The 25,937-nt window shown below is 58.1% G+C and overlaps 10 protein-coding genes across 10 annotated transcripts; 6 read left to right on the forward strand and 4 right to left on the reverse strand.

Annotated features, from left to right (window-relative positions):
* Positions 1-88: 88 nt before the first annotated feature.
* On the reverse strand, positions 89-888 carry THITE_2090876 (uncharacterized protein; the record flags this gene model as incomplete). Its single annotated transcript, XM_003655673.1, has 4 exons — positions 89-255; positions 355-637; positions 696-729; positions 851-888. 4 exons carry the CDS (start codon positions 886-888, stop codon positions 89-91), a joined length of 522 nt encoding a protein of 173 aa, XP_003655721.1.
* A 311-nt stretch (positions 889-1,199) lies between these two features.
* On the forward strand, positions 1,200-3,933 carry THITE_2119725 (uncharacterized protein). Its single transcript, XM_003655674.1, has 6 exons — positions 1,200-1,408; positions 1,516-1,993; positions 2,040-2,619; positions 2,671-3,068; positions 3,125-3,336; positions 3,389-3,933. Exons 1-6 carry the CDS (start codon positions 1,393-1,395, stop codon positions 3,868-3,870), a joined length of 2,166 nt encoding a protein of 721 aa, XP_003655722.1. The 5' UTR covers positions 1,200-1,392; the 3' UTR covers positions 3,871-3,933.
* Positions 3,934-4,726: 793 nt separating this feature from the next.
* Positions 4,727-7,535, forward strand: THITE_2119734 (uncharacterized protein). Its single transcript, XM_003655675.1, has 5 exons — positions 4,727-5,708; positions 5,778-5,830; positions 5,881-6,630; positions 6,684-7,085; positions 7,163-7,535. Exons 1-5 carry the CDS (start codon positions 5,250-5,252, stop codon positions 7,347-7,349), a joined length of 1,851 nt encoding a protein of 616 aa, XP_003655723.1. The 5' UTR covers positions 4,727-5,249; the 3' UTR covers positions 7,350-7,535.
* Positions 7,536-7,552: 17 nt separating this feature from the next.
* Positions 7,553-8,872, reverse strand: THITE_2119737 (uncharacterized protein). The gene is made up of 3 exons (XM_003655676.1): positions 8,666-8,872; positions 8,445-8,572; positions 7,553-8,280 (listed from the first exon to the last, which is right to left on the reverse strand). The coding sequence occupies exons 1-3, from the start codon at positions 8,714-8,716 to the stop codon at positions 8,136-8,138; spliced, it is 324 nt and encodes a 107-aa protein (XP_003655724.1). The 5' UTR covers positions 8,717-8,872; the 3' UTR covers positions 7,553-8,135.
* THITE_2119738 (uncharacterized protein) lies at positions 8,873-10,352 on the reverse strand. The gene is made up of 2 exons (XM_003655677.1): positions 9,821-10,352; positions 8,873-9,734 (listed from the first exon to the last, which is right to left on the reverse strand). The coding sequence occupies exons 1-2, from the start codon at positions 9,914-9,916 to the stop codon at positions 9,264-9,266; spliced, it is 567 nt and encodes a 188-aa protein (XP_003655725.1). The 5' UTR covers positions 9,917-10,352; the 3' UTR covers positions 8,873-9,263.
* A 1,849-nt stretch (positions 10,353-12,201) lies between these two features.
* On the reverse strand, positions 12,202-13,097 carry THITE_2131004 (uncharacterized protein; the record flags this gene model as incomplete). Its single annotated transcript, XM_003655678.1, has 4 exons — positions 12,202-12,364; positions 12,469-12,612; positions 12,678-12,811; positions 13,014-13,097. The coding sequence occupies 4 exons, from the start codon at positions 13,095-13,097 to the stop codon at positions 12,202-12,204; spliced, it is 525 nt and encodes a 174-aa protein (XP_003655726.1).
* Positions 13,098-13,817: 720 nt separating this feature from the next.
* Positions 13,818-15,876, forward strand: THITE_2119741 (uncharacterized protein). Its single transcript, XM_003655679.1, has 3 exons — positions 13,818-14,047; positions 14,142-14,728; positions 14,862-15,876. The coding sequence occupies exons 1-3, from the start codon at positions 14,033-14,035 to the stop codon at positions 15,679-15,681; spliced, it is 1,422 nt and encodes a 473-aa protein (XP_003655727.1). The 5' UTR covers positions 13,818-14,032; the 3' UTR covers positions 15,682-15,876.
* Positions 15,877-16,843: 967 nt separating this feature from the next.
* Positions 16,844-18,524, forward strand: THITE_2119744 (uncharacterized protein). The gene is made up of 3 exons (XM_003655680.1): positions 16,844-17,277; positions 17,522-17,603; positions 17,713-18,524. Exons 1-3 carry the CDS (start codon positions 16,952-16,954, stop codon positions 18,388-18,390), a joined length of 1,086 nt encoding a protein of 361 aa, XP_003655728.1. The 5' UTR covers positions 16,844-16,951; the 3' UTR covers positions 18,391-18,524.
* Positions 18,525-20,015: 1,491 nt separating this feature from the next.
* Positions 20,016-21,339, forward strand: THITE_2119747 (uncharacterized protein). The gene has a single exon (XM_003655681.1). It carries the CDS (start codon positions 20,374-20,376, stop codon positions 20,722-20,724), a length of 351 nt encoding a protein of 116 aa, XP_003655729.1. The 5' UTR covers positions 20,016-20,373; the 3' UTR covers positions 20,725-21,339.
* A 1,172-nt stretch (positions 21,340-22,511) lies between these two features.
* THITE_130453 (uncharacterized protein) lies at positions 22,512-25,490 on the forward strand (the record flags this gene model as incomplete). The annotated part of the gene is made up of 2 exons (XM_003655682.1): positions 22,512-25,189; positions 25,344-25,490. Exons 1-2 carry the CDS (start codon positions 22,697-22,699, stop codon positions 25,488-25,490), a joined length of 2,640 nt encoding a protein of 879 aa, XP_003655730.1. The 5' UTR covers positions 22,512-22,696.
* Between the last annotated feature and the right edge of the window lie 447 nt (positions 25,491-25,937).

Here is a 25,937-nt window from a genome sequence, read left to right on the forward strand (position 1 = left end):
TTCTAGGGCATGCATAGGAAAATAGCATAAGGGTATAATCACCAGCTCGCCAGCGGACCCAGCCTGATATGTGTGTCATCAGCCTCGCTCATGACAGCCGCCCGGAGAGGGTGACCCCGTAGATGACGGTGGCGACAAACGACCCCAGGTTCAGCAGCGACGAGATGCCATGCAACATGGAGAACTTCTTGTTGAGCGCCAGGCTCTCCTGCGCCCGCGTCGGCGCGTCATCCGCCCGTTTGACGTCCTTTTTCTCTGCTTTCCTCGTCAGTTACCTGCCTTACCCCCGCCTCAAGAAAGCGCCCAAACCAGCAACACAGCAAGAAAAAGGAAGGGGAATAGTGAAGCACCCACCCAGCCGCCTCCGTTCCTCCATCACGCGCGTCGTCGCCGGCCCGACGACCGCCAAGTTCGCCAGCGCGCAGAGGAACACGCCCGCCAGCGGCACCAGCACGTCCCATCGGTTCACCGGGTCCAGCACGCCCGCCACACCGCCAGCTGGGTACGTCAGGACGAGCACGGCCGGGAGCACGGCCTGCATGGCGAAGTAGACGGGGAAGATCTCGGCCATGAGGGCGCCGAACTGCGGGCGCGGGAGGACGCGGAAGGAGATGATTCCTCCTACGAAGGTCTGCGGCTGCGGTGTTAAATCAGGGGTTAAGATAGGTGGTGGCGGGGGAATCGGGTGGGCTGACGTGGAAGAAGGTCGTCCCAAGGAGGGTGCCATAGCTGTCGGGTTGATGGCTTTTGTCAGCAACGATGCTTGCAAGATGCTGCTGCTGCTGCGGCTGCAACACTCCCGCCAGGTATTCAGGAATAATTGGCAGGACTAGGCGAGGGAGTGCCTCACCTGAGGATATGGTATGGAGCCGGCGAGAAGAAACCCATGGTGATGTTCGATTGCGATGATGGATGGTTTCAATCAATTACTCCTAATCTCTGATGTTCAGAGCAACAAAAGACTGCTGCCAATGCTTAATTGCTTGGATACGGCGTGGATCGCGATACGGAACACATCAGGTGAGGTTGACTTCTGAGTCCGTCATAGCTTCCGTGGTGTTTGATCGCCGATGCATGGAACCGCTCTGACAGTGGAACCGAGCATCAGCATCCGGTCTTGGCTTGGCGGGATGCCGCTGTGGGTCCGCTCCACCAGAGCTCAGCTAACAAGTGCAGGGGTTGAAATTGCTATGACGCGACATCATGTGAGGTCGCGCAGGCAACAGTCGCGGAACGCGAAGTTGGTCTCGTTTGCTCGCCTGTGCTGCCTGGGAAGCCTGGACAATGCCGACACCTTCTTCAATGCTCTCCTAAAATTCCTGGCCCACGTCGAGCGCCCAGTGATTCCTCCATATCTGTCAATTGCGACTGTGACTGGATGCATCTGTCACAATGGCGGACAAGGAGGGTAAGTGTAGCAGCCGCTTGTTTTATTCGCGACCTTGCTTTGGGAGACTTTCTGATGTGAGAGCTCAATTGAGAAAAGACGTAACCTTGCTGACATCAATGCCCAAGCAACCGTCTACATTATCGACCTGGGCGAGTCGATGGCCGACTGCCACAACGGACGCGACGAGTCGGACCTTGATTTCGGCATGCGCTATGTCTGGGACAAGATCTCCACCACCGTCGCCGCCAACCGAAAGACCTGGACTCTCGGTGTCGTGGGCCTGAACACCGAAGAGACCAACAATGCACAGGACCGCGAAGGCCTCGAGGGCTACGACCACATCTCGGTGCTCCAGGAAATTGGGCCTGCGTCGATGAGCACCCTCAGAGATCTGCGGTCGTTGATCCAGCCATCGCGGAGCAACGGGGGCGATGCCATCTCTGCCGTCGTGGTTGCTCTGTCCATGATCGAGGAGTTCACCAAGAAGCTCAAGTACAACCGGAGGATCATCCTTGTCACCAACGCCGAATCGCCAATCGACGACGAGTCGCTGGAGGATGTTGCAAGCAGGCTCAATGAGTCCAACATTGAGTTGGTAGTGATGTGAGGACCCCATGCTCTCGCCCTTGCTCAGCACTGACATTGTCAGTGGTATCGATTTCGATGATCCAGAATACGGCTTCAAGGAAGAGGACAAGTCGAGAGCAAAGGCCGCGAACGAGAAGACTCTCCGGAAGCTCGTCGACCAATGCAGCAACGGCGTGTTTGGCACCATGGCTCAGGCTGTCGAGGAGCTGGCTATCCCTCGCATCAAGCCTGTAAGGCCATTCAAGGCTTACGACGGTCCACTCACCCTCGGGGACCCAAGCAAATATGAGAGTGCTCTCAGTATCCACGTAGAGCGCTACTTCAAAACCAAGCGCGCCATGGCGCCCGCAGCAAGCACCGTGGTTGTCAACGCCGAGCGTGTCGGGCCTTCCCAGACGCAGGCCCTCGATGAGGACATCGAAATGGGCGGAACTGGGTTCTCTGGGGTCAAGCAGATGCGCACCTACAGGGTCAACGACCCTGATGCCCCCGGTGGCAAGCGGGACGTGGAGTTTGAAGACCTTGCAAAGGGCTACCAGTACGGCCGGACTGTGGTGCCCTTCAGCGAGTCTGACTTGTCGGTCACGAAACTAGAAACCAAGAAGTCTTTTACGATCCTTGGCTTCGTCCCGTCCAGAAGCGTAAGCCGCCTCCATCCTGCTCCTGGAATATCGGACGCTGACACCGGGCAGTACAACTTTTTCCTCAACATGGGCGAAACCGGTGTCATCGTGGCACAAAAGCATAACGAGCAAGCTGAACTGGGACTCTCGGCGCTCATCCACACACTGCACGAGCTCGAATCGTATGCTGTGGCGAGATACGTGCAAAAGGACGGCGCCCAACCGCAGATATTCATGCTCAAGCCAAATCCGGCTCTTGAGGATGAGTTCGAGTGCCTGTACGACGTGCCGCTGCCGTTTGCCGAAGACGTCCGCAGCTACCAGTTCCCGCCGCTGGACAAGGTGCTCACCGTGACAGGCAACGTTATCAAAGAGCACCGGCTGCTGCCGTCGGAGGACCTGAAGCAGGCGATGAGCGACTTTGTTGACGCCATGGATCTGTCTGGTTTCGAAGTTGACGATGAGGGGTACGCTGCATGCAGCCTCGGGTTCTGAGTATCCGACAAGACTGACACCGGTCTAGGAACCCTACCGAATACGCCTCCATCGATGAGCTCTACAACCCAATCATTCACCGCCTGAACCAGGCCATCCGTGCCCGGGCGGTTAATCCAGACGGGCCCATTGAGTCACCCGCCGAGATCCTGCTTCGCTTTTCCAAGCCGCCAGAGAAGCTCATCAAGAAGGCAAAGTCAGAGATAGAAGCGCTCGCTGACGCGGCCGAGATCAAGAAGGGTATGTCTTCGCGCAAACTTGCACTTGAAGGTTACACTAACGCACCATGCAGTCCCCGCCAAGGCACAAGGCAGGCGCGGCAGAAAGGAGCCCGTCAAGCCGCTCTCGGGCCTAGACATCGACGCGCTCCTCGGCGAGAGCAAGCGCACGACCATCTCGCTCGAGAACGCGATCCCCGAGTTCAAGCAGATGCTCGCGACGGCGGCGGACGACGCGACGGTCGAGAACGCGGCCAAGCAGATGGGCGACATCGTCCGCAAGCTCGTCCGGGACAGCTTCGCCGACCTGTCCTACGCCCGCGCGGCCGAGAACCTCCGGGTCATGCGCGAGGAGCTGATCAGCCTGGAGGTGCCCGCGCTGTACAACAAGTTCCTGACCGGGCTGAAGAAGAGCATCCTGAGCGGGGAGCTGAACGGGGACCGCAGGGAGATGTGGTTCAAGCACGTCGTTGGGGGCCACCTGGGCTTGATTACGCAGGACGAGTCCGAAGTGTCGGAGGTCACGGCGGACGAGGCCAAGGCGGTGAGTCTTTGAGTCTTTCTCCTCGGGTCTGAGGTGGTGGCAGGGCGTGTTGCTGATTGCTGGCTAGTTCGCGACACGGGCCGTCTGAAGCATCTGTTTGTTGCATTTTGGCTGTGTATTACGTGGCCTGTAGGCAGCTAATGGCGTGGGAAGAGGAAAGGGGCGGAGTTGTTGTCTAGGATGGTGTTGGCATGGTGACCTGGTGGCCTGGCGGGAAGGTTGCAATGGCAGTTGAATGGCTGTTGGTGAGGACGTCGAGGACGATATCTGCCGTCCTTAATGCACGGTGACCTCGTGGTGACCTCGTGCTTATGGTGAACCTGATGCACCATTCAAACCGAGGGTTGCCTTGCTGGCTTGCTATGACTGCTGGATGTACACTTCGGGCATGACTGCTGGATGTGCACTTCGAGCATGTCTGTGCCTAATTTGTGTCGCTTGCGGTCCAAGTTCACAGACCGCTACTTTCACTCGCGCCACTCCAGCTGGTCACAAATGACCCTCGGAAGAGGGGAAGAGCTGAGTCCTGAAGGACCCACAATTGCGTGTGTGTGTTTGCAAGTTGGTTATAAGCTCTGATCGCTCCTGGATTCCAGGTTGTTTACATCATCCCTCTGTAACACGATCTTTACATAGGCAGCTTGCAACCGCAACACAAGTCACTCACCGTCCTCTGACAATACCACTGATAATGCTGCCTACCTAGGTATATACCTAACTTACTGTCCAAAGAGCGCTTGTTTGCCGCTGGAAGATCCATACTGGCGCCGTTTGTCGCACCAGATACGGAGGCCGGCCAGTAACCTGAGCTTGGTAGTTCGACAGCACTTTCCTTAACCCCTTTCCTCTCCGTTTGCACTCCCGGATCGAGTTACAGGCAGGTGCGACTCACAGTGCGACACCCATCCAATCGGGGGCTTTCTGTCAAACCGGTTCAAAGGTCGAGGTCCTAGATTCTATCTTCTGGCTTGAGCAAGTTTTGAGGTTAGTGTGAAACCTCCATTGCGAACACACCGATTGTTGGCCATGCACGACCACAGTGTTGATTCCTCGCAGGCCTCACCTCACTTATTCACATTCGAGGGCCATCATCAACAGCTACAATTGGGCTGTTTTGGTTTGAACTGATCTAGGTGCTTCACAATCTTTCCATCCAAATTGCGGACCTTGGTGCCTGCTGCAACTTCTCTTTTACTTGCTGGCACCAGGTGATGCAGAAGTCGCATGCATCTGCTGCCGTGGTTACCAACCCTTTTGTTCTGTTTAACAGAGTCAAGTCGTACTGCACGACACAACAAACGGCAATTGCAAGGACACCCTTCTTGCTTTGCCGCCGTCTCTTATATTGATCTGTCAAGTCGTCTCCCAGCAACTTCACGCCCCGCAGAACCATGGAGGAAGACGCTGCATTCCTGCGCAACCTGAAATCCTTGTCCGGCGACCAGAGCGCGGCTTGGGATGGCTTCGATCCCTCTGCCTGGCGTTCCGTTCCAGCCGAAGATGAGGGTGCCAAAGCTGCCCGGTCGGCAACCGAGCACTCCAGCGAGACGGTGCTCTCTGACGACACCGGTTATGCCTCGTACGATTCGGCTGAGCTGATCCTCAACTTCCACAAACTCACTCCTGAAGAGCGGGGCCTGAATACTCATCAGTACAAGCTCAACAAAGCCCGACAGTATGTCACTGAGGAACCGGCAAACCCAAAGGTGCTGGAAAAGCTGGAGAAGACCGAATGGGAGGAGACGGGCTTGGCCTTGGGAGATGTCTCTCCCGAGGGCCAGACGTTTGTGCCATGGCGGCTCGTCACCAGCTACCCGGACATGTTTATCGGGAAGACCAACAGGGTTCGTGTAAGTATCGCAACTCTGTTGGGATGGCCAAGATGTCGAGATGTAGAATGAACTGACTTCCTCCTCAAGGCTGCTCCGCTGTTCAGCTACGAAGCGCTTCACAAGAACCGAGTCTGGGATCTGTAAGTCATCATACAGCCAGCTAACAGTCCTGCAGCTGACAATGCGTCAGCTACTACATCAACTGCCCGCTGGAGACCGGCATGCGGCCTGTGGTGTTTGTGCCAACATACCAATTCGCGCACCTCTTGGCCGTGATCAACGCCAAGCTGGGCATCCGGCTGACCATCCCTCCCGGAAAGAACGAGGAGAGATTCATGTTGTCATTCGGTGTCGGAAACACTCCCAGGCCACGCTTTCTGGGTCGCTCAACCAGCGCTGGCTCGTTTAAGAACCTGCGTGACGCCATCCCGGCACCTCATCCGGACGACGATCTGGCCAAAGCGACGCCGCTGGGCGATGATGAATTTAGGCGTCTTCTTGGGTTGACTCGTGCCGATAGGAAGAGTCGTAAGAGGTCCGATAGGAACCGCCTGAAGCGCATCAGGGAGCACAAAACTTGGGGCCGGTGCATCAAGCGAGTCCAGCGCTACCTTGGTCTCCGGCGCAAGGTGGGCGCTGAGATGCCCAGTGTGGCTGGTCAGCTCGCTACGCTTGACCTCAGCCAGCCTACGAGTCAAAGCCCGGAAGGATCGGTATTGTTCGTGGCGATCGACATCGAGGCTTGGGAACGCGACCAGAGCACGGTAACCGAGGTTGGCATCGCCACGCTGGACACGACAGAGATCCAGCACATTCCACCTGGCGACGGCGGCCGCCAGTGGTTCTCGCACATCCGTGCTCGGCACATCCGCATCAGGGAGAACTCGTGGGCTGTGAACGGGCGCTGGGTCGCCAATCGCGCTGAGTGGTTTGGCTTCGGGTCTGTTTCGCTCCACTTGATTCCGCGTCACCATCCGTACTGATGCCGCACAGGAAGAGCGAATTTGTGAACCAGTCATTCGTCGAACCGCTCATAAGAGGCCTGATTGACGGGGCCACCTTCGTCGACCCCATCGACGGCGCCACTAAGCCTCGCCCCGTAGTTCTCGTCTTCCACGAGGCCTCCTCCGATATCAAGTACCTGAAGCTCGTGGGCTATCACGTCGGGGACGCCAAGAACGTCCTCGAGGTCGTCGACACGTGCAAGATGCACCAGTACCTGATACAGAGCAATAACCAGAGCAGCCTTGGCGCCGTCCTCACCTATCTCGACATACCCCACCGGCACCTGCACAACGCCGGCAACGATGCCGTCTACACGCTGCAGGCTATGATCGGACTGGCTGTCAAGAAACGCCAGATGAGCCTCGAGAAGACTCCCAGGAAGAAGGCAGGGTACGTTGATTCAGATTCGTGCAGCGGGTTGAGCAATGATTTTGGCGCGGCTGATGACTAACTGATTATGTGTGCAGACACGTCCCGTTTGCCGAGTTCAAGCCGGATGACAAGGAAGGGTGGACTAGCGGCAGCGATACTGACGGCGGCGATCCGGTCGGCTTGCCAGACGTCGAGACAGGATGGGAGGCTACCCGTGGTGATGGCTGGGAGGTTACCAGCGGTGGTGACTGGGAGGCGACCAGCGGTGATGGTGGCTGGTGATGCCGCCGTCAGACGAAGCGCCGAAATATCCCCCATGGATGTGCACGCGGTGTCATGCGGTGTGTTCCTGAGAAGGGTGGGAGGAAGATGGGCCACAAGGGTGGATGCATAGCTTCTTAGCCGATTGTCTCCAGGACGGTGGCTCTAGGTTGTGGGGAATCTGCAGTTTCCAGGCGAACTGATTTTGCTGTGTAAATGTGTATATTAGAGCGGAGTCGCCCACGCGTGCGCCGGGTTCTGCTTGCAATCCGTCATGCTCTAAGTTTCTTTCCACGCCGAGATTCATGTCGAATCCCAACCGGATGACGGGGTAATAACCCTCGATAATACATCGTGCCGTAGCCTCCCAGCGAGGCTCGTCTGGTTGAGAGATGACATCCCAAATCCACCCGATTCCAACCCAACCCAAGCCAAGCCATTCCCAACCCGAACGCCAATGCTATAATGTGCGTGTGTGCACGCTTGTGTTGTACATGTCCGAGCACCAGCGGCAGGCCGAACAGCGTCAAAATCAACCACCGCGACCGCGGAGAGTTGGTCTCGTGTCGTTGTATCCGCCGCTTCGCACCTCCTACCATCAACCAGATTCCGCCAGATCCGCGGCCCAAGCTGCCGTCGTCCCCTTACTACCTTCCTCTTTCTTCTCTGGCGCCCTCATTCCCTACCCCGCGCTCTCGATGAAGGAGGTAGGAGAGAGACAAGGACCACCATCCCGTCGTCGCCGCCGCCGCCGCCGCCGCCGCCCTCGTCGTCAATCTCAGTCGTGCTGTGACGCCGGGTCCATCATCATGACGACACGCTCTTCTCCAGAAACTCCTTCGCCTCGTTCACCTTGGTCGCCAGGTACGGGCTGCCGCCGCGGTCCGGGTGGTTGAGCAGCATCAGCGTGCGGTGCGCCTTGCGCACCTTCTCCTTGGTAATGCTGCTTTCGCTATTGTCGGGATTCCGTGTTAGCCCCCGCCAGTTCGCACGGCACACACAACCAACCACCGCCATCTATATATATGCAGAGGTTCGTAGTATTTTCGGGGGGGAACGAGAGCGGGAAAGGGATGGAGGAAGGGGAAGAAGGAAGAGAGCAAAAAAAGGACGCACTTGAGAGACAGGATCAGCGCCGCCTCGCGCCGGGTCATGCGCGGCTCGAAGCCGCCCTTGTAGAAGGCCTTGCCGAGCGCGCCCACGCCGCCGCGCGAGCGCCGCCAGGCGACGAGGCCTGCTCTGCCCTGTTGTGTTGGTGGTCACACCGGTCAGTGGACGGTTCTGTGACGGGGAGGAGCGGAAGGGGGGGAGGTCGGTAGAAGACCGAGGGGTCGTACCAGGAAGGCGGCGACTGCGACGCCGGCGCCGATGGCGATGGCCGAGGACATGATTTTGGGGCTCTTTTCTGTGGGTTGTTGTTGTCGCTGTTGAGAAACTGGATCGGGGACCGTGTGCGCGTGGTTCGAGTGCATTCGGTGCAACAGCGGCGATGATGTGCTTTTTGGTTGGCGGATATGCGACGGAACTTTTCCTGTCGGGTTTGCGGTCGGGATTTGCCGCTGCCGTGCGGAGCCTTCGGCCGTTGGACGGGGCGTAATTTACGGTAAATTACGTGATTTCACGCTGTGTTCCGGCACCACTTCCGTCTCTTGATATTCTGGAAAACCGCTTTTCCTGGACAGCATCTTGGATCATACTCCAGGGTGGGATGGTTTCGGAAACCCTATCCTCGGGTTTGGCCCAACTCGATCCTAGTTGCTTGGCCAACTCCAAATTCAACCGTCTGGTACTCATGAATCACGACTCAAGGGCCCCTTCGACTAACCTGAGCCTCCTTACCTCCTGTTACCGCGTCCCCGTTGAATTCTCACTTCTTCCTACCTCGCAACGCCCTTACCCCCTGCCCCCCCTTCCCTCTCTTCCAAGACCATTTAACTAACCCCCGCCGCCCCGCCCACTGCCGAGAGTATGAGTCTGATACACCCTCGGCGGCGGCGCCAACCCCACCTCGACGTCCCTCAGCACCTGCATCTCCAGCTCCTCCACCCGCCTCTGCTTGTCCTCCTCCTCTTGCTGCTTCGTGCCGTCCTCTCCGCCCGTCCAGTTGCCCGCCCCGCCGCGCCCGCTCAGCCCCCCTGTTTTACGTTTCGGTACTGGAAGCGATGGTGGTGATGGTGCTGCTTCCTCGGGGTGTGGGGCGGCGGAGTTGGGGTTCAGCAGTGGTGTTGTGTGAGGGGCGGCATTGGGATTCGGAAGGGCGAAGTTGCCTGCGCCGCCGCGGCCGGTGCGGCCGTAGCTTGGTGCAGTGGCGGAGGTGATGGTGGGGCTGGTCGTCTGGGTGCGAGTGAAGGATAGCGTCTCCTCGGAAGTCGTTGTTGTCGTTGTTGCCCTCTGAGCTTCGAGATCCTGTGCTAAGCGTCAGTGCAAGTGGGAAGTTTAAAGGGTTAGGTTGGGAGACTGGGATGAGTTGAGTGGGCTTGGGCTTCACACACCTCTGTGCCGGCCTTCTCGGCCTCTTCGACGTCCTTTTTGCTGTAGAAGTTGCCGGCGCCGCCGCGGCCTACTCGGCGAAAGACTTCGGTGGACATGGCAGGGCGTAGGGATTCATAGGACGAGAAGTGAACAGGCCGGAGAAAGCGCCGGCAATAAGACATACACCCCCAGCTCAGTTATGCGAGTCAAATACTGGAAGAACGCTGATATCAGTTCTCACTCGTCGTCTCTTCATGTCCTTATCATCAACACCCGCGCAGCTTATCAGTCGCGCGGTTACGGATTATAGCTGTGTAATTCCTCCATTCACCCCTGGCAATTGATTCGTAACGGCCATCACAGGGCCAGCAACGCCTTTGGGAACCCAGTCCAATGTGACCACAAGTTAAGGGTGCCTCTTCATATTCGGCGTAGCCACAACAGTTGCCTTCTTCCTGCTCAAGGAATATCGGAACCTCTGGCAGCTGAACTGACTCTGTGGGGAGAGCGGGCTGATATCACTTATCGGCTCTGGCTAGCGCACGTGGCACGGTGCGCACCGCCCACAGCAGGCTACCCATAAGCGTCCACGCTGCTTCCACTTTCAGACGTCACCGATCCGAAAATAAGCCCAGTTGTGAATCCATGTCATCGATCCAGAACGCAAATCCGGTAGTCTCGGAAACGGCATTTCGTGAGATGCCAGTGACGATCTGGCGTGCCTGATCGTCGGTCGGATTCGTTCGATTGACAGCTGCACGCTGTTTCGTTCCCTGTCAAGTTGGACGAATGCAGCTGATGAAAAATCGTGCCTTGCTGCAACGGTCGTCGTCTCCCTTCTCCTTTTCTTTCTCAACTCTTCTTCCTCACCTGAGCTCTCGCATTAGTTATCTCCATCTGGCCTCATTCATGCCAGGGTTCTATCCTGGTCATGTGGATCTCTCGCCACCGTCATCCGCTTTCCGCATCCTTCCATTGAATCAACTGGATCAGTCAACGAGCCATGGGACCTGCGTCACGGGACTCGAGAAGATTTGTGGCACCAAAACCTGGCTTTGGGTCCCTGAAAGCGAGGGTACACAGTGTAGTGGAAGGTCGCATTCAGGAGGGCTGAAAACTCGCTCTTCCAATGCTGCATTGCTCCAATATTTACGGCTCCGTAACATAACAAGTATGGAGTACATCAGGTAGTGTATTGCCTGCACGAGCCGACCTGGTGGAATGCTCCTGGAATCCACCAGCCCAAGCGACTTCGGAATATCTCACTGTAAGGTACAGTACCACGCATGCACTAAGGTACCTACCTAACTTTGGTAATACTCTAACTATGCCAATCTGTTATGAGAGGGAGTCTAATGCTCGGGTGATATCGCACCGGACGCCGATGTTCTGAAGCGAGCACTCTTTTTGCGCGGATCGAGAACAATCGGCTCCAGGTCGTCAGATTGACAATCGAGGACCTCAGCCTCGCGGGCTTCCATGGATTCTCACAACAGCCGGGTAGGTATCCCGATCGCGGCGGTCATTTCTTGGATCCGGCAGCGAGTCCGATCCATCGTGTGATCTCGACGATTGGTTCCCATGGCCGGCTGCGCGGGGTGCTGTCAAAGCCGCGCAGATGGTCGGGTGAGGGGGTTTGCGTGCTCTCACGCCATTGGCGGGACTCGAACGCCTCCCAGGTCTTCACGTTGTGCCCTGGCTCCTGATCCGATCATTACTGTGTAGTGTATTGCAGTGAAACGGGGACCTGCCGACGAGATTCCTCAAATTCTCATGTTCAACTAAAAGGAGCTTGTTGAGGTTCAAATTGGCTTGCCCCACGGCGGCTCCGAGGCCGAGTCTGATGTGGCTTCTCGGGGTAGACACCTGGAACACTTTTCCGAGACCCTCGACCTCATAGTTTAGATCGATTCTTACAGGTGGGGTCTTTTCCGAGATAATCATTCAGACAGTATCTACCTTACCTACTCGAGAAGCCGTTGCTTCGTGTGCACTTGGATGCCAATAGCAACAAGAATTGGACATGGCTTCAAAAGTCAGGTACCTCAAGCTTGCCCTTGTTCAATCAAAATGTTGCGGGGAACCCGCTCCCCAACACCACACACACTTCATCAAGCCCCTCCTCTTGTGCGCCAGGGCTACACTAAGGTTATTTAAATAGGAAATAGCGATGCCGAATCGGGAACGCGGAAGGCGGGGTAATCTCCTCAACTTGCGCTTCGCGGTCCTGCCCCTGGGTTCATGAGAGGCAGTCTGCGGAAAATGGCAGATTGGTTCTCGTCCGCTGCTACGGAATAGTTACGCCGGGACATCAGCGAGATGCCCTGTTCCGGTGCCTTTTATTGTTCAATCTTATACACCAGAAAAGGCAATATCTTACCTTTCATGGAAATGGATTACTTCAGGTACCATTGATCACTGCGGAGACCTCAGCCTCAGCAGGGGTCGGGCTCGTGACCTGGAGCCGCGTTGCTGCTTTGTCCCAGCAAGGCAGTTGGAGGGTCACACGGCTGAATGGCTTCGACGAGGCAGAGGTCGGGAGACTGATGAGTTGCGTTGTCAACCTGCTTTTCGCAGCAGAACTAACGTCAGTTACTAGGCGCCAATGTGCACACTAGCAGTATGCGCTAGGTATTTCCGAATCTCTACATGGAAAATAGGAGCACACCTCCAATTCGAATGATGAGAAGCATCGGTTACAAATGCAGCAAGCGAAAGTGGTGTCTTAGCCACCATCACTGTCATGTGCACCGAATCAGATTGCCAGATGACTTCCTGACCCCGGTACCTCAGGTAGTGACTCTTGAGTCGACTGTGTGGGAGGTTTGGGTGGCTTGTATTCCGCACGGAGTACCTAAGGTACCTAAGGTCAGGTACCTAGGTACCACTGAGTAGGAAGCGCCCTCAAACAGCTTGATGCAGGCCGTCTCCTTTCCGCAATACATCGACGGAGCGGAACGCCACGCAGCATTGGGACTGCTCGGCCAGTAGAAGGGCCTCCCAGACACACGCTGCATCCGGGGGCAATTGGAGGTGTGGTGGGCTCCGTTCAATCCGGCGCTTCGCTGACCTTGCGAGAGAGGGCCAAGCAAGGTACCAATCCCCAAGGGATGGGGTACTTGCCAGGGGCAGACGCGGTCCCCGCCAAGGTTGTATCGTCCTTGTAGCACCAACATTCCATCACCATCGCCATAGCGCGCACGATCGACTTACTAAAAGGACAATGTCCTCTTCTAAGTTGGTCTGAGCCCAGATGCCCTCCCCGGTTTGATTCGTTTGATCCCTGATCTCCACCATACGGATAGATGAAAGAATGATTATGGAAACATATAGAAACAATGCCAACAGCCATGCATGCAAGTAGAAATGAGAAAAGAAAACCTAGAGGATAATTGCTGTTGAGTCTGGACACAGAGGAACAAAAGCAGGAGGAGAGGAGCCCAAGAAAACTGAGCTAACCGAGAACGGGAATATGGCAACCAGCTACCAAGGGCATCTAGACTGGCGCACAGTCGACTTAGCCAGGTTCGCCCCAACCAGCCCGCCCTGGAATCGATGGTTCTGGGATATGCACTCGCGCTCCCCTCATATTCCCTTCCCGGCTCCCTCAGGTCCTGAAGCCACGACTACCACAGCCAAAGAATGGAAACTCCCCTTCCGCGCTCTTCAATCTTTTTTTCCCTTACCCTGCGCGGTTGATCTGGCCTGTTTCGTCCCATGCCACGCGCCCTCCGCTGACAGGCAGCCTGCCACAATTGACCCGCACTTCATTCCTCTTCTCGTTGGATCGAGCTTTCTTTGACACACGTTGTCCCAGACAGAAGGCACAGCCACTCACATCTGAGCTTTGCAATCTTTCCACGCCACTGCCACGTCCCAATTGCTTCCAGATTTTTATTTTTTGTGTTTTTTTAGGCTCCGTGTCTGGAGTTTGACTGGTTGGAAAAGAAACCTGGAAAGAGTCACGAACTTGCGTACCCCTGGCTGGCCCATACCCTAGCCGGGCCCCGAAATTATTGTTGTTCCTCCCCGCGCTTCACCTTGCAGCGAGCTGTTCCCAAGCGCCACAACCTCCCAACAACTTCGCACTGCCCACAACCTCACCTGCAACTGCCAGCGAGTCCCTTCTCTTTTTTGGTAACTCGACTTGATTGTTTTGACGATCTCGCGATTGGATAGCGAGCAAATTGTGGGAGCCGTTTGGCGAGCCGAGATTCTGGAGCGGTTTGGCAATGGCTTCTTCCAAGGTAGGTAGATTCGACTCACTCCACCCCGCTGCTGACTGCCATTCCAGCCAGACGAGACCAGACCAATACTGACCACGCCCGTGTCTCTTCTTAGGAAATGCAACAAACCTCGCGGCCACTGACGCACCGGCCGTCGATCTCTTCCACCTCCGTCCCCGGCGGACTCACCCTCAGCCGACAAACCCACTCGCGAAATAACTCGCATTCGCTTCTCGGCGCCGCCCTCAATGGCTCGCACCGCATTACACGCCGCAAGAGCATGACCAATACGGGTGCCAACGTGGCAGCGGTGGCAGCGGCAGCGGCAGCCCTCCAAGAGTCCGGCGACATGGCCATGCCGCTCCCCATCGCCGTCAATGGCCGTCGGAACACCATGTCCAAGAGCGGCCTGTCGCGGTCGGCGATTGTGGGAAGCCTGCCTTCCCCGCCGGCCAGCCTCCCGACTCACAGATTTGCGGCGGAAAGTGGAACGGTCGGCATCCAGGAGAGCGCAATCGACGACGAGCTGAACGATATGTCTGGCGACGACGGCGCGTCCGCGTTCCGGAAGGCCCGCGTGAGGAGAGCCAGCGATGGCCAGCCACTGACCAAGGAAGGCGGCCGGAAGAGCAACCGCCCGGAGCTTCGCTGCGAGAAGTGCGGGAAGGGATACAAGCATAGCAGCTGCTTGAACAAGCATTTGTTTGTGCCCATTTTCCTTTCCCTACCCTCTCCCACCACGTGGCACCCGAGTGCGGCGCCGGCAACCCCGTCCCGGTCGTGGATCCCAGGCTGTGCGGTTTGAAGCACGTGTGTTGACTTGTCTGCCCGGCAGGTGGGAGCACACTCCCGAATGGTCCTACACATCCAAGCTCTTGATCTCCAAGCACCAGCAGGTCCAACTCCTGGAGGCTGCCTCAGTCCTGGTTGCCATGAACAATGCAAGCAACAATCACACCCCGACGACCACGGCCGCTGCTGCCACTGCCGTCACTACGACGCCTCCGGACTCCGCTCGAGACTTCAGCAGTGAGCGGGATTCGGCATCACCCGCGGCCAGCGGATATTCGGACCAACAGGATCGTGGGTCAGCCGACACGACGCCGCCACCGCAGCTGGACGCCACCCACCCCGCCAACAGCTCGTACAGGAGCTTCGGCAAGAGGTCCAGCAGCGGGAACGGGCTCTCCCGTTCGTACCAGACGGCGCCCTATGCCAGCTCAGCCGCCGGCAGCATCCCGAGCGTCTCTGGTTTCGGGCATTTCCGGCAGCTCAGCCATGACCAGCGGCCGACGTCGTCCGGCAGGAACGCGACGGGACAGGACGACCGCGAGCTGGCGGCAGCTGTGGAGCTGCTCAGCTGCAGCTTTGGCAGCAACAGCGGCTCCCGAACGGTCCATCTCCCGGCGGATGCGCCGCCCGTTCCGCCGCTCCCCGCGCAATACCTCGACCAGGGGATCCTATCCGGCACGAGCTTCATCAACAGCTACCCTAGCAGGGCGCCCGAGAGCTTCACGCGCGGCGAGAGGCGGCAGGTCGAAACCAAGATGGAGGAGAGTGGCGAGAGCGTCATGGGCGACGACGACGAGGACATGCGGTCCCGGGCGCGAAGCGACGAGGATGACGACGGCGTTTTCGGGAGGATGGAGGAATGAGCGCTCGGCACGACCGGATCTGCTTCTTTCCCGAGCCGAGAGGGAAAGCTATTGCCCACTCAAGTTATGGATTGCTTGGATTTGATGATATGGATATGGGATATGACGGACGCGGTTTCTTTGTATACCTATTTGTAAAGCGTGTAAATGAGTGTCGCTCCGCCGACGGCCCTTGGCACCGAAGAGTGGAGAACGCCGAGTCCGATTCAGTCGAGGAAACCGGCCAGCTCCACGAGGTTAAAGTGAGGGCCGTGTGCGAGCGTTGAGCGATTGCGACCTTTTTTTGTGGCAAGGACGGAGGGGGGGTTTCTCATGTGAGGCAACAGGATGGCATCTTGGCCTCGCTCTTCTAGCGGCCAGGACCCAGCAAATGAGAAGAGATATCAACAACTAACAAGCTGGCTGGTCCCAAGGGGCTGTCGCAGGGCATGACTCGTGAAGCTGCCGGGACGACTGGACGGGGCAAACGCACTGCTGGCGCCCAAATTTGGTATGTGGAATCGGGCAGCCTATGGCACACATGCCAGCGCCAAGTTGGGGCACGCTGCTGCGGAAACCAAGAAGAGTTCCAGGAGATTTGGTCCCTAAACTCGGGCTTGTATCTGGAATAAGAGGATTGAAGGTGTAGCATCGAAATCCATATTCTATTTCTGATGATAAATCGACCGAAGCTAACGTCGGTGTGCTCGAGAGGAAGCCTTGGCTGCGGGAGCTGGCCGACGGCTTGGGTCGGTAACAATCAATCCGGCCCGGGCCCGGGCAGGGACGGATCAGCACCGAGAGAGGGGAACTCACCCAGTGGGCCTCTGCGAGTTCAACGTGGAAGACGTCACTGCTCCACAAGACCGCCCGTTCCCCATGCGCCTGAGCTGCAGCTCCCCCCAGCTGTTTGTGAGCTTGCCCAATCTCATCACAAACCATCAACCCAACAGCAAGACACCTGAAGATCAGGCTTCCGCGTACATTTCGTGCCATCACTCAATTGAACCTGCACAGCACTGCCTTGCCAAAACCGGACACAACTTTTCCTTGTTGCTTTTCACACAAAAATAAATCAGACCCGAATCCTCAGATAGCTGGCGTTGCACAGCGTTGGCGCGCTCGCCTTCGCCCTTGGTTACCCTGCTCTGCAGAGTCCAATTAATTTGCGGTGTTGTTGCTTTGCTCCCTGCTTGGTCAATTAAACACCATCACCGCCGCCGCCGCCTCCAGCACACAACACCGATATCCCAAATCTCACCCACACACACACACGCACACGCAGACCACGATGGCCCGAGCCAAAGAGGCGGCGGCTGACGCCCGCAGCCGCGTCGCGGACGAAGTCGCAGCAGCAGCCGCATCCGCGCACACGGCACTCTCCGGCCCCGCCGACAAGCTGGCCTCGCTGTCGTCCTCGACGTCATCTTCTGTGAACGCCCGGGCCACCGCCCGCCTGCCCGGTCCTGTGCGGTTCGCGCTGGCGGTGGTCTTGAACTTTGCGCTGACGGCGCTGGGCCGGTCGTTCGTCGACCATTGGAGCGAGAACGAGGTGGGAGCCGTGATGAGGGAGGGGAATTCGAGGGCTGAGTTGGCGGGGTTGGTGACGTGGAGAGTGTTAGGTCCCCTCTTTCCTCCTTTTTTCTTTTTTTCTTTTTTTCTTTTTTTTTTTTCTTTTTTTTTGCCATCTTTTTCTTTTTTATCGTCCTTTGTTTTTCAATATTGAAGACCGGCTGGCTACCTTGACCACTGGTGCCCTCCTTTCCAGCTTCGTGTAGGGCTGAGGAGGCTGATCGCTCACCCGCTTCCTTCCATCCCCGCCCATTCAGCCAACCCAAACTAACCCTTGTTGGCTTGGTAGGTTTGGACTCGCTCTCGGCTGGTTTGGCGACTACGATGGCTACGATCTCGCAGCCTTGTCTCTCCTCTCGCATGGTCCCGCGGTAAGTTTATCTTCATCCTCAACCGCGTTGGGCTGCATGCGTGCCGGAGAATATCCTGCGCCTCCCGCATGGCGGCAGGGCGCAGTTCCAACTGACGTGCATGATCCAGACCCTCCTCCTCTCCGTCTTCTACGGGGTCCGTGCCCTGACCGCAGGAGCTTACCTCGCCGTCGACGTGGTGTCGGCGTTCTTGCCCTTCGTCCTGCTGCGCCGGCTATCTGGTGCCCACTCAGCCGCTCCCGGCATTCCGAACCGCGAGATCGTGGTCGACAGAGGGATCCAAGTGCTCACCTCGCTCCATTCAGCACTGGTTTACAGCGTGGTTCTGTTTCTGGCAAACCGGTTCCTCCTGCCCAGCACCCTGGTCTTGTATTTCGAAGGCATCCCTACCATCAAGCCTGCGGAAGATGCCGGCTTTCTCGGGTTCGGCAGTCCAACAACTCAGCTGCTCAGCCTGCTGTTCGGGCAGGCTGCGCGGACTTTCATCTTTACGCCGCTCGTCACTACGCCGCGGACGTCTGAGGACCAGGCGAACGCTGAGTTTGATCCCGTCAACGCCACGCTCGCGCAGACGGTAGCGTGGAATTTGTGGGGATACACCACCCGCACCAAGGTGTCCCTTACCCGGACAGCGGTGGCCATGCTGTTCACCGCGGTCGGCACATACCTGGACACTGCGCTGGCGATCAAGGGCGTTGAGCCATACGGTGCGGCGGTCTACGCCAGCGTATGGGTCATCGCGGCCCTTGTGACCGGGCTCTCGCTCAGATACGTCGGAAGCATATAAGTTGGCATGGCCAGTTGCGTGTTCGAAATGCCGGATGACGTGCCCAGGAGAAGGCTGTATACCCGGAGTCGAGGCAACAGGACGTCAATCATCTTCCGAATGACTCGTGGGTTAGGCTGCAGACCAGGATCCAGGGGCGCCTATCCCCTTGAGCTCGGATCTTCGCGTGCCCCCCGCACGTCCAAAATAAAGAGGCATTCACGTCGATCTCTTCTCTTCAACTCGTGGAGGGCTTAGCAGTGGGTTGTGTGGCTTGGATTCGTTGGTTCAGTGCAAGCGAATCTCGTGGGACCTCGGAGCTGCTGTTGACTGCGCCGTTGCTCCGTTGCTGCATCGGGGAACGGACGGGGGGGAGTGGGGGAGGAGGGGTTGCAAGTTGCAGAATCGACGACCAGGACCCCCCAGGACAAAATTGGCGCGCGTTTGCGGCAACGACGTCAGGCAAGGACGGGGTAGCATCTCCATGCCAAGACCAGCTGAGGCCGAAATCGCCTTGGGAGGGTAAGGTAAGGCTTTCCGCAGCAGGCCGGGCCGGGAGTGGATGAGACACGGCTTCTCGGATGGAGCAACTATCGCGAAAGAAGGCAATTCTCGGACGATGTGACACCCACTTGGAAACACGTGCGGCAAGTGGTGAAGCTAACCAAGTTCAGCCGCGCTGCGCCTTACCTGAACGCTTAGCGGGGAGCGCCGTTAAGCTGGGCGAATAGCAGGGCGAGGATTCGGCGCTCCATCTCCTCTTGGACCCGGGCGCCGTGGGCACCGACCGGAATTGGCTGGCGGCCTCCGCATCTGGAATCTGCAAAGCCGTTTCAACAAGCCAGGAAATGGCTGAGACACAGGCGACTCTGGAAAACGCTATCCTGCGGCTGCGGCTAACGACTATCTCCTTTGTCCGTCTGTATTGAGGAAAAACCATCTAATAGAACTCGCTGCGCCTCCCGTCCCCTTGCTCGCCCGGCTGCCCGCCCAATCGCGTCTCGTGGCCTGTCCCCAAGTTGCCCAGAGCGGCGGACCCGGTCTCCGGAAACTGCCCGCACTACCCGCGTCTAAGTTGCTGCGATCCGCCATGGCCGAAACAATAGCCTGGGTGCACCCTTCTTACGGCTTGCCACTTCTGGCGTTGGTATTGATCATGGACCCGGGATGGGGGAGGTCACAGGTCGTCTCGGGAAGGCTGTGGCCGCTTGCTGGCGCCCCGCCGTTACTCAACTCGGTGTTGCTTGTGGCCAGGGGAGGATGAGCAAAGCGGTAATGGGAAGCGAGGGTCGACTCATACATCTTCAAGGCATGGTCACTTTCGTGGAGTCTTTCGGTCAGTCCTGGCAGGCAAAAACCGGGGCCGGCCCGACTTGTGAGGTCAAAATGGACAAGCAGATAGGCTCGAGGGCCCACGCTGCGCCCAAGGGCTGTTGCGAGACTGGAGGCTCGACGCGTCTTACACCGTGGCCTCCACCATTCTTGACCGACGCCCGGGGCTGGCTGTCCCACTGCCTCAACAGCTTGCCGCTTTCTATATAGCTCCCCGAACAGCACCCTTTTCGAGACAGCCAGCTCCGGGTTACATCCAATAATTGACTTGAGCCCTGCTGCGCTGTCACTGAGTGGTAGCGGTGCGTCCGGCATGACGGCCTCGCCGTGTCGGTGTCATCACAGAGCTGGTCCTGGTCGTACAGAGCCGTTGTCACCTTCGCCGCCGTGTCTGTCTCGGTCTCCGCCTCGAGGGACATGAAAAGGGGCATGCAGCCGCCGCAAGTTGAGACGACAGATTCACCTGCAGTGCCAACGCCGAAATCAGCATTACCACCAGCCACATCAACCACAGCTGCGACTACAAAACCCTCCCTCACCATCACCGCCTTCTCATCCCCGTCTTCCTCCTCCTCATCATCAGCCATCACAACGGCTGCCCCGTCTCCTCAGGCACCCACACCAGCACCAACACCAACAACGACAACAACCGCACCACCACCAGCCGCAACCATGTACGAATACGAACACATCATGACCTTCGACCAGCCGATGGTCCTCGCGGGGCCATCGACCTCCTCCCCCTCGTCGTCCTCGGCCGCCTCGCCGCCGGCGGCCCCTGCGCGCCCGACGATGCGCAAGAGCATCAAGTCGGACGAGGCGCTCGAGCTGCGCGGGCCGCTCGAGGTCGACGGCTCGGTCAAGTCGATGGCGGCCGTGTCGTTCGCCGGCGGCGGCGACTTCGTCGTGCGGGGCCGCGTCGAGGCGTACGGCAACATCGAGGTGGACGGGAATCTGAACTGCGGGGGGAAGGTCAAGAGCATGGGGAATGTCAAGGTCCGGGGCTCGGCGGTTTGTTGGTGAGTTTTCTTTCTCTTTTTGTTTCTATTCTTTCTTTTTCGTTTCTGTTATCCTTCGCTCTTTCGCTCTACTGCTTGTGGTTGGTTTTGCTGGACTGGAGTGAACACGGAATGACTGACTGACTGCATGCAGGGACAAGGTCAAAATATTTGGCAAGCTCAAGATCAACGGCACGATGGAGGTGCACGGCGACCTGGAGGTGTGGGGGACGCTGACGATCAACGGGTATCTGTAAGTCTGGCCCGAGGATTGAAGTAGCTCAGGGGGGAGCGGGCCTGGTTTGTTGGCTGACGAGCGACACACACACAGAAAATGCAGAACCCTGACGGCGTATGCTTCCCTCACCACTGTCGGCGACCAGTCCTGGTACGAGGTCGAAGAGGGCGAAACAGTCCACGGTGCGAAGCTGGTCCAGAGGAATCACTGAGTGACCTAGCAGCCAGGGGCCCTTAGCTCTGGTTGCTAGGTTGTTTCCTCTTCTGCTTTCCCTTTCTCTTTCCCTTTGTTTCCTTCGGTCATCTCCATTTCTCTCTCTCTCTTTTTCTTTTTCTTTTCTTTTTCTTTTTTTCTTTTTTCTTTTTTTCCTTCTCTTTTCTTCACGATCGTGATGATGGGTTCGGGTGGGTATACAACGGGGTTCTAGAGCAAACCAGGTCTGGCTAGGGTTCTCACGGCTTATTCTTCCCCTATTTCTCTTCTCTCGCTCCTTAGATATTGCCGGTTGGGACGCGGCATTTGCATCTTTACACCGGGCCCTTTACACAATCGGCCCGCCACCTTACTACTTTTGTTGATCCTTGGGTATTGGACTTGGGTCTGTACCTCGGCACCGCAGGCTTTACTTTTTGCTTAACCAGCTAGACTCTTCAACGGTCTTCGCCGGACCGTTAGGCAGCAGATTCATTCAGAAGGTGAGCTGCCTACAGAGGGCGCTTTGCATCGCGCTTTGCTGCCTCTCCACTGTGTTTCGCCAGCTGGTCTGTAATGTGGGTGGATTGTCGGAGTACAACGTGGATTCACACACGTGTGCTGTTGATGACCCGAGGATCGACGTGGTCAGTCTAGGATCTGTTGCGCGCTGCTGGGAAGAAGTGGGGGATGACTTGATGGAGAGGAAAACGGTTGAACGGTGTGACTATGAACACGCTCAAGTCCGAGCAGCGTAAAGTGGTGGAGAAAGGGATCGAGCGGCATCTCGTCGAGGGTTTGACGCTATGGCGTAATCGGCGCGGATGGAGTGGAAGATGAAGCGACGCTCAGCGAAAGATACCATCCTCACCCGCAACAGCCGTTCCACACACATAACATCATCGTTGATACCGAAACGCTGCGCATCAAAGCGGTCATCGACTGGGAATGCGGATACGTCGGCTTCCCTCCTCGAGTTCGAGGGCACGTTCTTCGTCGCCCTGGACCATCTGTTGCACTGGATGGGTGGGAACAACGACATAGATCGTCTTGGATATGATGTATGTATGAAAACAAGAGGAGTAAGCCCTAGGTTGGCCACGGCATTGGGCTGCTGGATCTGCCCGTGAGTTGAATGACACGAGTGTCCAAACCCACAGGCCCGAGTAGCATTGTAGTTAGTATCTTACAGTATCCGCGTGTTACTTACACAGTGCGTATGCAGCGTAAATCAGTCGCGTGCATTAAGTTAGCCCGCAGCTGCGCCCCACTTTGTGTGTGGGTCTCCCAATCCCAATGAGATCGCTTTTGGTCGGCGCGACTTCAACACTTCGCAATCGCGTTTCCTCGCCTACCGCACACGCTTACCGCCATCCGTCCATCAAAGTGGACGGTTCGGTTTTGCAATCCTGACGGGAAACAACGAGCGACACCCGGCGACAACCGGCATTTCTAGCGCAACCGCTCCGCTCTGATGGCACGGTCCTTGAGGCTGGACAAACAGTGGGGTTCTGCCTGACCCTGCCGAGTGGGAACGCAAAGTGCGAGGCCACGCGACGACGTTCACATGGCAGCCGGGCAGCATGTTATGCATCGAGACATGGACGACGAGGCCATATCACCGCGGCAACCGGCGCCGTCGATAGAACATGCCATGCAAACAGCTGGCCCCACCCCTAACCGGTTAAACCACCTCGACATGCGCGCCGACCCGGATGCGCAGGCCACCGTCTCCGACTTCCTCGACTTCACCGAATATCTGCCCGCCGATATCACCCGCTCCCTCACCCTGATCGGCAAGCTGGACGAGACCTACGTCGATGCGTCAGCTAAGGTTCATGAACTCACCACGCTTTGGGGGCAACTCCCACACGTGTCCCCCACCGAGGAGAAGAGGGATGCCCTTGAGCTGCGCGCCGATACCTCCGAGAACCTGCACCATGCCTTGAACTCGCGCATCTTCTCGCTGGCCGAGGCCCAGCGCATGGCCGAAAACGTCAACCGTCACTACGTCCGCGCTCGGACAATCCTGGCGAAACTCGAGACCATGCTGGAGAACTACCCCACCGCCGAAGAGCAGAAAAGCCCCGTCGCGACCAAGTCGCCGCAGTTGTCGAGGTCCCAAAAAATGCCACTGCGCGTAGATGGCCAGAAGCTGCGCAGACCACGCGTCCCGCGGATTACGGTGCCGGGAGAGGTCCTCGCTCCTTACGAGCTAAATTACGACGCGTATACCACGGGAACCGAAAGCAGCTCCGAGGATGACGAGGACGACGAGGACGGCCTGTCGAGTAGGCTCACCCCGGCTCCGCCCCCCCGCATCAAAGTTGTGAAGACGGGCCCGAGGCACGGCAGACCTGGCCGACCGCCTCGGCCCAGGACCTCTGTTCCGCCGCCCAACCCGGCCCTAGCCGGCTTGTCGACGAGCGCCGCCATGGCGCAGCTCACCCCTCCACCGGCTAACGCTGTCATCGGCGGCCCTGACGCACCTTGGGGCCAGCTGACGCCATACGAACTTGCTAGGCTCAGGAAACGTATGAAGAAGAATGCCGCTTGGACGCCTAGCGATACCATGGTGGCACGCGAGCTGAGCGCCCTCGGCCGAGGCGTGGAAGCCTTCAGAGCTGCGAAGCAGCAGGCTGAAGCAGAAGGCCGGGTCTTCGAGGGCCAGATGCCTGTCCCAACCGTCGATCCGGACACGGGCGAGAAGCGGATGCCGCTCGGAGCTCTAACCATGGAGACGCTGGCGTCCGACGAGAAGAGCCTGAGCAATCGCGGAATGAAGCTAAACGAGGCAAAGAAGCTTAAGAGGGAACTCTTGGCCAAGATGGCTGCCGAGGAGGCTGAGGAGTCGGCTAGAAGATTCGACGCGATCGCCAGGACTCTCATGTCGGACGCCACTCCGACTAGCATCCAGGATCCGTCCCAGTCCGCCAGCAAGGTGAAAGCCCCGAGGAAGCGCAAACGAGACTCGGCGCCCGACGGCGACACCGAGAAGCTTGAGACGGTCGAAGGGCCAGCCCAAAGGCCTCAGATCAAGCGTACAAAGACGGAGACTCCGGTACCGCCTCCGGTGTTGACGCCGGCTGGCTCGCAAGGGCCTTTTGAGACCCCCGGACAAACATCGCAGCGCACATCGGCTGCTGGCATTCTCCATTCTACGACGCCGATTCCCATCCCGATACATAGCCAGGAGCAATCTATCACAGCGAAGTCGGCCACATCGGCTGCCTCGGCAGCCTCGCCCGCCAGTAGCTACGCAGGTCAGAACGGCGCGCCCACCCTCGGTCCCGTCAAACTGCCAGCAACCGAGACGCCCATCCCTCCTCCGATCATCTCCCCAAAGAAGTCCATGACGCCGATTTTGCCGCCGCCCAGGGAAACCCGAAAGACTCTGTCAGCTCGCGCACAAGAGCAACAGCAGCTTGACGCCCGGGCCGCACAGGTCGCGATGGGACCGCTCTCCCGCTCAGCGAGCCCGGCCGTCGCACCCAAACCCGAGCCTGATGCGCCGGGAGCCGCCGCAGTCAGCACACCTGCCGCGTCAACCACGACAGTGACCCGCCGCCCCGGATCCCGCGGCAAAGCCGCCAGCCAGGAGCCGCCGCCGTCTCTGGCCGCAGACCGTCCCCGGCGCGCTAGTACCGCCCGAAACACGCCTGCGCCGGAGCGTGCGGACCAGGCCCCTGCTGGTACCGCGGCGAATCCTGCAGCCGCAGGAGCAACAGCAGCAGCAGGAGGCACCGGTCCTGGGGGCCGGCCGGCCAACAGGCGCGGAAAGCGGCCCGCCCCGGGCATCATCAGCCGGACCAACAGCGGAGGTAATAGCGCGGTGGGGATGCGGAAGGCGGCGCCGCGCAAGAAGAGTGCCGCGACACGTGCGGCCGCGAACAAGGCCGCCGCGGCCAAAGACAAGGCGGCGGGCGCCGACGCGGGCGGCGCCGAGGTGCTCGAGGTCGAGGTCGACGACGAGGGCAACCTGATCGATCCCAACGAGCCGAGGTACTGCCTTTGCGACCGGGTCAGCTTTGGTACCATGATCCAGTGCGATAATCTTGACGTAAGCCCTTTTCTGCTTCTCTTCTCTTCTTTCTTCCTTCGCTGCTGTTGGGTGTATTTTGGTTGAGCATGGTGAAATGGATATCCGCTTTGAGCTTTGGGTCGCGGGCTGCTGGTGACGGTAGAATTGTTGCTGACTTCTGACAACGCAACAGAATTGCAAGGGCGAGTGGTTTCACCTCGAGTGTGTCGGCTTGGCCGACATCCCGGCCCGCACGACCAAGTGGTATTGCCCAGACTGTAGGAAGCTGCTGAATATCGGCGAGAAGGGCGAGGTTAGTGCCAGGGGAGTGAAGGCTTGAGGGCTCGTCGGTGGACTGAGGGGGGGGGGTTCTCGTTGCGCTCTTCGTTGTGTTTTGCTTTATTGAGGTTACGCCTTCTTCCCGTTTCTGTGGGGATCCTCACGGTGCGTTGTTGGTTCACGATGGGAGTTCGGTGCCATGTGGAGGAGTTGTATCGGACGTGGCTTTTGGGAGGCTTCCGCTGAATTACTAAGCTCGACTGCGTTCGGGCTGCCGGTCAACAAGCGCGGTGTGCCAGCGAGGTGTTCTGTCCTCATTGTTGCTGGTCTGTGGGGTTGTGTACACTACTCCTGGACGGGGCTAAGATGCTCCTCCTGCATCTCGCCCAGCTAACTTGCGAGACAGGAGAGGGCCGAGGATTCCAGGAAATTTTGCCTTTTCTGGCCGTCCTGCCTCATTGCCCGACAGGGGAGTAGGCCCAGAATAGTCTCGAAGCTAGCGGTATGC

The sequence above is a fragment of the Thermothielavioides terrestris genome, chromosome 4, assembly GCF_000226115.1.
Source record: "Thermothielavioides terrestris NRRL 8126 chromosome 4, complete sequence".
NCBI lineage: Eukaryota > Fungi > Ascomycota > Sordariomycetes > Sordariales > Chaetomiaceae > Thermothielavioides > Thermothielavioides terrestris.